The following is a 9,459-nucleotide window of genomic DNA, read 5'->3' as shown; positions in this document are numbered from 1 at the left end:
CCATTCCTGCTGTGAAGGAGCTCGTTATGAATTTTATACTCCAATTTTATTTGAAGGACTTTTGGGAAACAGCTCAGCTCTCACTCTCAAGGAGGAGATTTGAACTCCAGTTATGTAACTTGATTACACTTCAAGTGATTACTTGTGCATCTGTATGTGGTCCTAGTTTAGGTGATTGTTCATCATACGTCCACATTTGTCTAACTGTAGTTTCTGTCTGATTTCTTCCAGGTGGCCCTTCCCTGCAATCAGTTCAGATGTATGTTAACATCACTACAGTTACATAACAGGTAGCGTCCTTGCAAATCGATCCCAAAGAAAGTGACATTGGATTCATGGAGTCACTTGAAACTACTGCTGGGGTGAAAAGCTCCACTGAGGGTCAGGACAGAAATGTTGTTGCACAGAAAAAATGCACCTCAGAGGCAGCACAGACCAGGAGGAGTCCATCAGTCGAATTGGAAGGCAAGGGGTGGCACCAACAACCTCAAGAAAGTCAGAGCCGAGACACATGTGGTTTCAAAGAAATGTCTGACTCAGGGAAATCACTGCAATTAGAAGATCTGCACTCCCAAATTCAGTCCACAAGCCATCAAGACTATGAGGTGTCTTCGTATCCAGTACAGTCCACCAAACCGTTCCCCGTTGACAGACAGAAAGCTGTAGGTCACTTAGTTTCTGCACAGTCCCCTGGACCTGCGTCTCACAGGAAGTCCACCAGTTCACCTGAAGTCCATCAACAGTGTTCCCACTCAGGGTTGGATCAGCTGTCAGAGGCTGCGTTAAAGGTGGAGCAGAAACCGCAAAAGCCTGGAAAGTATGTTTGCGACTACTGCGGAAGGGCATGTGCCAAACCCAGCGTGCTTAAGAAACACATTCGCTCACACACCGGAGAGCGGCCCTATCCGTGTGTCCCGTGCGGATTCTCCTTCAAAACCAAGAGTAATTTATACAAACACAGAAAGTCCCACGCTCACGCGGTCAAAGCTGGAACAGTGCCACTCTCAGAACTTGGTTCTTACAATGCCAACACGGACCAGGGGTCTTTTGAAGGGGAAGGAGAGTTATTCTCTGATGCTGAGCAAAGCACGGACACGGATGAGGACACTCTTAACGACCCGCTGCTGCTGCTGGACTCTCCAGCGGAGGGATCAGATAACACTGCTGTAAAAGTACTAAATCTCATCTCTCAGAAAAAGGGAGCCACGTCGATGTCAGCTCAGGATGGTTCATCCCAGCCCCAAGAAATCAATGCACCTCCCGCTACCGCCGAGGCTAGCCGTGCAATTCAATCTTGCACGATCAAACAGAGGCTTGCACTTCGGCTGTCGGAAAAAAGAAGCAGCGACTCGGACCACAATCTGTCCCTCCCGAGTCAGTCGAGCAAGGGCAGCACGGACTCCGGGTACTTCTCGCGCTCCGAGAGTACCGAGCACCAGACCGGCACTCCCAACACTAACGCAAAGTCCTATCAAGAAATTATGTTCGGGAAGTGTTACAGGCCGAGCCCTAAACAGGCGGCCGCTTTTGAGGCTTGTAGCGCTGACTCAAATGAACACTCGGGGAGACGCTCGGAGAAAGGTGTTTCCCGTGTTTTCACCCAAGAGAAAGACACCGTTGAGGCAATCAAAATAAACACAAAGTCATTCACGAGGGAGGAGGTCAAAGATCCGCAGTTAGACGGCGGCTCTGACATGGGGACTCTGATGAGGAGCAACTCAATGCCAACGTCCTCGGTAGTGTGTCTGCCTATGCCCCAAGCCCTCAGAGGCAGCCACTCTTTTGATGAGAGAGCAAGCACCGGGGGCATGAGGAGGCTCAGGAGGCAAGCTGCTTTCGAACACTCGGCACACGACGGCCACGCAGACGCGGACAGCCACGGAAAGATGACCGAGAGTGGCATTTCACCCTCAGGGTCGGAGATGGAAAATTACCCCTCCATGGCATCTAACATGAGCCAACAGAGACACGCAATGGAACTGGCAACGCGGAAGCGTCGGAAAGAGAAGAGGGAAGAGGAAGATTTGCCAGGTCAATACGAGGTCCACCATGAACAGTGTGAAGAGATGTTTGACGCAAGTAAGGACTATGATTTAAAACAAGCTGCTCTGGGCATTATGGCATTAGGAAAAGGACATTCTTCAAGTATGCTAACGCAGATGGACAGGTGTGACATGGACATATCAGTGAGCCCTGAAATATCCGGTAGGAAAACTTTAGGGAATGTAATATCTGTTATCCAGCACACAAACTCCATAAACAGGCCTCACTGTGAACAGTCAGAATCATACAAGTATCATGGGCCGAGACAGGATAGTATTACTTTGTTTCAAGCTATGGAGGCCAGTGAATCATATGAGTTGGAAAGGAGTGATAGCAGGCTGAGGCAGTCATTTCAACTGGGCCCCAAACTTGTGCGGCAGCCCAACATACAAGTCCCAGAAATCAGGGTCACAGTAGAGCCTGACAGTCCAGAAAAAGCTCCAGAGGTGCAGGTGAAGGAGCCGGAGAAGCACGTGGAGGAATTTCAGTGGCCTCAAAGGAGTGAAACTTTAGCACAATTCCCTCCAGAAAAGCTCCCTCCAAAGAAGAAAAGGCTACGCTTAGCTGATATCGAGCACTCCTCTGGTGAATCGAGTTTCGAGTCGGCCTGCACCAGTCTCTCCCGCAGCCCGAGCCAAGACAGCAACTTATCCTATTGCTCCGCCTTCTCCTTTGACAGGGAGGAGAGTTTGAAGTCAGTCTCTCCAGCCAGGCAGGATGAATTTGGCAAACCGCTAGAGCTCTTAGCGGTGCCAGGGAGTGGGCACTCCCTCTCTGTGCTCAACCAGCGACAACAACATGAAATGAGACGCTCCTCCTCAGAGCAGGCGCCGTGTAACTTGCGCAAGGAGTTCCCAGAGGTACGCAGCATATCGTTTGACTATGGCAGCCTTTCTCCAACGTCCAAAGTTAGACCGGTGGACAGAAGGAGGGGAAACTTGGTGCGGCAGGAGTCATTGAATATGGACACTGAGGTAACACAAGTCCCGTCACAAGTGTTTCCGCAGCACCTCAGCAGCAGCTCCCCTCCATTCACAGCAGTTGCTGTTCTGCCGCAGTCTTTGCCAATTTTCTCCACGGGGAATACGTTCCCCCAGCTGTCACATCCGAGCCTTTTAGTTCCTGTAAGAATACAGACTCATGTGCCATCCTTCGGCAGTATCACATACACTTCAGTATCACAGATTTTTGACAATCAGTATGACAGCGTTTGCTCCACTACGTCCTCCTCTCAGAATCAGATTTCCCGTTTGCCTGGAACTCTTGATTCTCATAATGTATTAGCTCACACCCGCCCACCCTCGACGCACGGCCTCAATGTTGAGGCCCTTGATTTGTCATCAGCTAAGCTCAACACGGGCATCCCTCTCTCTCTGACCTCCAGAACTATCTCAACCACTAACGCCTCCAGTGGTGGCACTAACAAACGGATGCTGTCCCCTGCCAGCAGCCTGGACCTTTTCATGGAGGTCAAGCAGCAAAAGCGGGTGAAAGAGGAGAGAATGTTTGGGCAGATAGTAGAGGAGCTGAGTGCTGTGGAGTTGGGAAAATGTAATCTGAGCGAAGAACAGGGCCACAGGTCAGAGATGCAGGGCGCATCCACACCTCATGGTCAGGATGACTCACGTATGAGTAAATTTATCACACTTCAACAGAAAGTGACAGAGGCCACCGACCACTGCGTTGAGTCAGCTATGGAAAGTAGCTCACCTCCCTACTCCATGATATCATGCAGCGAAGTTAAAGAAGTTGGCACGGAGAAACGAGCGCAGATGGACATGGTGGCACAGCTGGTCAGCAGTCAAGACGTCCTGATCTCAGACACAGAGAATTCAAGACTGCTTTCTCAGTTTCCAAGTCTTCGCACGACCACGGGAGTGAGCTGGTGTTACCTCAACTACACCAAGCCGAGCTGCTCTCACAGCAATGCCCCTTTCTCCTCCGTGTACACCACCTGGTGTGTGAGTTCCCACAACCCGAACCCTCTCGAGCTGAGCACCAGTACTGCTCTGGCTCTGCTGAGGTCCAAACAGAGGGGAGACAAGGTCATATACACCGTGGCGGCCATGTGTCAGCCTGGGTCGGGGAAACTGGTGTCATCCCTCATCATGTGGAGGCAGACCATGGAACAGGTGATAAAATAGACCCATCTCTGCATCGTTTTTAAAGCACTCCACTGTCTAAAACATTCAAAAAGATTTGTCCTCGACCTTAAGAGAAAAGCCCTATTGATGACATATTTAATTGGTCTTGCTAGTGTTATTAAAACTTTAAGTAAATTCTTAAAAGCTGCACTGGGTAGTTTTCCACTTTGGTACTCCGTTATGTCAGCAAGAGATAAATGTTTGAAATGTAAAAAGTTTAAAGGACCTTATTAACCACAATCTGGCAAACTGCACACTTCAAATTATTTGGCAGAAGGTTCAGTCACTATTGGCAGGTTTCTGGAAATCATTTGCCTGCTGCTAGTTATAATGTTATAAGCTTTGATTCATCACTACAGATTATAAAAAAAAATATGTTTTGGCAGTGAAAATACCAGAAACCAAAATTATATTCAAGTAAATTTCGTGTGTCTTGGCAAAGGGATGTTTTTCTCTGTTGCATTGGATTAAGCCTGATAAGATGAATTAATAATGACATAAAAAACATGCCTAACTCAGCTTTGAGAGAGTAAAATCATGAAATGCAACTACATTTGAATGATGTGTAGTGGTTTTTTTAGCAGCACCATAATTCATGTTTGCAAAACATGCCCTGTAACGCCATGTGTGACACACAATATTGGCAGCATCGCGTTACGTTGTCGATGCGGTGTCCACTTAAAATGGATGTTAACAAAATGTTTGTTCATCTGATTCAGCTGCAGAGGAAACCGGAGCCCAAAGAGGTGGACATCACATACGGGAAGAAGGTGAAAGACATCAGCTGCAGAGTGAAAACTGCCAAGGAGGAGTGGAAAGAGAGGGAGGCTTCCACAACCCAAACAGTGCCAACACGCATTAAGATCTTCGAGGGAGGGTCAGTCAAGATATTAGTTATCATAACACTTGTCAGTTCTGCTGACAGCAAATACAGCAGCTATATTAAGGATGCTGGGGCATTCACTGTCTGTCCGTCAATGCTGTTTTTACCTATTGAGGCCTGTTTAATGTATTTGTTGAATATTAGAATATTGTTTCTGTCTTTCAGGTACAAGTCCAATGAAGACTACGTGTATGTCAGAGGTCGAGGCCGGGGGAAATATATCTGTGAGGAGTGTGGTATTCGCTGTAAGAAGCCGAGCATGCTGAAAAAACACATCAGGACCCACACAGATGTGAGACCGTACATCTGCAGGGTCTGCAACTTTGCTTTTAAAACTAAAGGTGAGTATTCCTTACGCTCATAGAGAATGAAAAATATCGATTATATAGACGATACAAAGGACCGACTGTTTACAATGTTTGCTTAAAACAAGTGGAAGTCTAGAGATTTTGAAAAAGACAATTGCAGCAGTGAATTCTCTGTAGTTTTTACTGCTATTTAGAGCCACTACTGAATGTTGCAAAATCAGCAGTTGTCTCCTCATTTTTCTCTTTTATTGTTTCTGGGAGACCTTTCAGAGCTGGACTTGGCTGGCATGTTAACTAATAAAACCTTTAAAATAAACTGTGGGTTGAAATCTGCTCCTTAAAGAAAAATGTAGCTATTTATTTGGTCAGAAATGGTAACTTAATTATTACTTGTTTGGTCTTTTACAGGAAACCTGACTAAACATATGAAGTCAAAGGCACACATGAAGAAGTGTCTTGAACTGGGAGTGTCAGTGACGATGGACGACGCGGATATCCAGGAACATGGTAAGATACCAACATATCAAATATCTATTCATGAACTACGGCAGAACAAATCCAACTAAAACTGTTACGTTTTTCTTTTAAAGTGGACGACAGCCAACAAGATTCAAAGACAGAGATGGCGGTCACAAGCAAACACCAGTTCTCAGACGCCGATGACTCTGACGGCATGGACGAAGACGTCGACGAAATTGACGAAGACGACGACGAGGACGACGATTACGAGGGCGACTCTACTCCGAAGTTGCGTTCGAGAAGCACGAGTCCTCAGCCGTGTGGAGTTACTTCTCTGTCAGTCACAGCCACCGCCGCCCTCCACGTCTATTCCCTCACCTCTCTTCCCGGCGCCGATGTCCGCCAACAGTCTTCTGGCAGGCGGACCGGCTCGGACCATCGACCCGTCCTTTCAACGGACCAGAGAGAGAAGTCCGTGGATGAAGACTCCCTGACTATGCTTTCTCCAGACCAGGCCGGCTTCCTATTTGACCCTTACTCTTCTTGTCTGCTCTCTCCTGGTTGGGAGTCTCCCATCAGGGAGCCCTCCCCTTCACGTCTTCGTTACCCGTCCCCGAGGCGAGAACTCTCTCCGCGAGGTCGCTCCTCTCCCAGATGGGACACCTCCCCGCTGAGGCCTGGCTCGCCCGGCTTCACACCCATTCAGCACCTCTCTCCGGTCTCTATTGAGCGACCCGTGTCTCCTGGAACAGAGCTGGCTGGAAAGCGAGAGTCCTCTGTCAGAGGTCGGCAAAGAGTCGTGCTGAGGGCGGTTTCACCGCGGAGAGGCTCGCACCAACACAAAGGCAGTGGGGATAAAACCCGACACCAGGCAAAGATGGAGATGGCTCAACATGGAGCCTTTGAAATGGAGATGGTAAGTATCATGAAGTGATACTCTGTCAAATTGATTTTTAGATTTGGATGGTATTTGGTGGAAGGTTCGGCCATGGGCAAAGGTGATGAGGTTTTTCTGAATACTTGAAGATAGATCAGTTTGAAAAATGTTACAATGTTCAAATGAACTGCCACAAATACCTGACTGAAACATTGCATCCTATTATTGTAAAAAGTCTGGTGATATGTCTATTGTCAACAAATTACATGAAGACCAAAATATATATATGTATTTTATTCCTCTTTGCATTAGAGCTGCATTGTTTTAACACAACAATGTGCCATACTGTTGCATTGGGTGACATATTCCTTTATTTCCATGACCACACACTGTAGTTTATTTAGAGTCAATAACACTAATGTCTGCTTTCTGCTTGAAAATTCTCACCAAATGTGTGTTAATTCTCATCTGAAAATAGTCCCCAACAAAAATAATTTTTAACACTGTTTTAGTAACGTTTGCTAAAAACTACAGTGCCCACCTGTTTAGGAAAGTTGTTAAGCCTTTATTTTAAAAATGATATTCATGACCCATTCTTTAAAAGTTGCGTCTCTAGTGGGAAGTTCTGATCTTGGAACTGAGTGTAGTAAAGTTGTGAAGTAAGACATCAACACATTGTTGGTTTTGGTCTTTTCATTGGATTTGCTGACAATAACAGAAATAAAGAATACCACAGGCCTTATCGTTAAATGGATTGTGCAGTCGTGGTAAGCGGGGAATATGTGTTATCCAAGTGCTGTCTGAAGTTTAGTCACGTATTTCTCACATTTCTGCATTTTTGCTCACTGATGTATTTTCACATGAGAAATGATCCTGGCACTGTTGAATCTGCTCCTAACGCTGCCAATGTGTCGTTTCAGGATCAAAGGAGCAGCTTGGTTTCCAGTCTGCCCGCTGCTGCCAGTTCCCATCACCAGAACATCCTCAGCCACCTCCCTCTTCACTCCCAGCAGCAGGCCCACAGTTTGCTCCCCGTCGTTCCTGTCGGAGGGCTCCAGATGTTACACTCCCCGCCTTCCTCCAGCAATGATGTCACCCTTTCCTCCATGCCGAGCCCCCAGAGCAGCGAGGGCCGGTGTTGCAGCAGCAGGGAGGGATCTGTCCACGGGCCTGAGTATGGAGGAGAGGACACCAGAGGCCAGATCCAGCTGTCCTCCTATCAGGAGAAAATCCTCGACCCCGGCGTCGGGGACGGCGGACAGGAGGAGAACGTCCAGACCTGCTTGAAAGCCATCGCCTCGTTGAAGATCACCACAGAGGACCCTCACTGAAACACCCCCCCCCTTTTTTCTGTCTCCTTGATTTGACCCAGGAACAGACGACCCCTCACCACGCTACACCTGCGACCTTGTCGTCCTCAGCCCTTTAGGCACATAACCTCATCCTTATCCAATTAGAGGCAATATAATAACGCTTCCTCGGGTCTTGCACATACTCCAGACAGCTCCTTTTTAAATCTGAGTGGAGATCAAACCTTCACAGTGAAGAAGAAACCCACCCTGTCTGATGTGCGCTTCCCTTCAGAGACTCTTTGAAATGATTGGACGAGCAGCAGGATGTAATGCGAGGTGGAGAATCATTATTGGGTGCAGGTGCAATATGGAAAGATATTATGCTAATATGCCTTCGTTTGACATAGCAGTTTGCGTACTATTGCACATAAATTATATTTATGGATTCTGTACAAATGTCCTTAACATATACTCCTTCTTAGATGCATACAAACAGTGTATTTTACTGTATGTGTACTTTTAAAATAGACTGTTGTTTAATGTAATCATATCAAGGTGTGACGCAGTAGTGCAGTAAATAAAGACTATTTATAAGGGGAAAAGTATGTGTATTATGAAACAGTCTGACCAAATTTTAAGTAGTGCTTCTTGTGCAGTTTGGTGCTTCTAATCAAGCGGCAAGGGTCTGTGCCTTTATTTTTGCTTTTCATTATTTTGTTATGAGAAGGTTGTTGTGAGAATAAGGAAATATGTCGAGGTAGGCTTTATTCAGAAGCGTCAGCGCTGTCAAAGAGTTCGCTCAAAAGGAAAAGCTTTTTCTTTCTTTCTTGTTCCGTCAGTTGTGCAGACAAGACGGATGCAGCTTGATTTATGTGAAACAATCTTAAAAAAAAATGTTTCTTCTGTTGCATTTTTCTAAATGTTGTGGTTTTTATCTTGGTAAAAATGCATGGGATTTGCTATTGCACAAAAATAGAGGAAGTTATTATGTAATTATGAATACTGTAAGATGTATTTATATATTAGAACGTGAGCACTTATTGATACTGGTAAATATTTGACTACTATTTATATGGTATATCTGTACTTATGCAGCAGTGATGCAGTTATGCAGTGAGCCACGCTGGCATTGCTTTTGATCTCATGTATTTGCTTTGATTAAACAGCGTTTTTTCTCTCTCTCTCTCTCTTATACAGATGACCATAAGCATTTTATGAGTTTTGACGATGCACTTTCATCCTTTCATCTTTGATGTTTTTAACTGACGTGGTCAGTGAAAATAAGGGAGTAAAACATGTTATGTTCTCTTGTGGTTTTTGAAACATTCCAGTCGTTTTTTCACGTTTCTCATTTTGTGAAACATGTTGCACACTAACTAATTCAAGGGGCTATGATGATCAGTCAATAGTATGTTTTCTTGCATTTCAAGTGTAACTGGATGAATCAATATCA

General features: G+C 46.0%; 1 protein-coding gene across 1 annotated transcript; it reads left to right on the top strand.

The window, feature by feature from the left end:
• The first annotated feature begins 301 nt into the window (after positions 1–301).
• hivep2b (HIVEP zinc finger 2b) lies at positions 302–8,571 on the top strand. Its single transcript, XM_054613674.1, has 6 exons — positions 302–4,175; positions 4,907–5,064; positions 5,236–5,411; positions 5,787–5,885; positions 5,969–6,753; positions 7,635–8,571. The coding sequence occupies exons 1-6, from the start codon at positions 336–338 to the stop codon at positions 8,043–8,045; spliced, it is 5,469 nt and encodes a 1,822-aa protein (XP_054469649.1). The 5' UTR covers positions 302–335; the 3' UTR covers positions 8,046–8,571.
• The last annotated feature ends 888 nt before the right edge of the window (positions 8,572–9,459 follow it).

This window comes from Anoplopoma fimbria, chromosome 15 (assembly GCF_027596085.1).
Source record: "Anoplopoma fimbria isolate UVic2021 breed Golden Eagle Sablefish chromosome 15, Afim_UVic_2022, whole genome shotgun sequence".
Taxonomy (NCBI): Eukaryota; Metazoa; Chordata; class Actinopteri; order Perciformes; family Anoplopomatidae; genus Anoplopoma; species Anoplopoma fimbria.
Note: the sequence above shows the minus strand (reverse complement) of the source record. Positions and strands in the feature narration are given on the sequence as shown.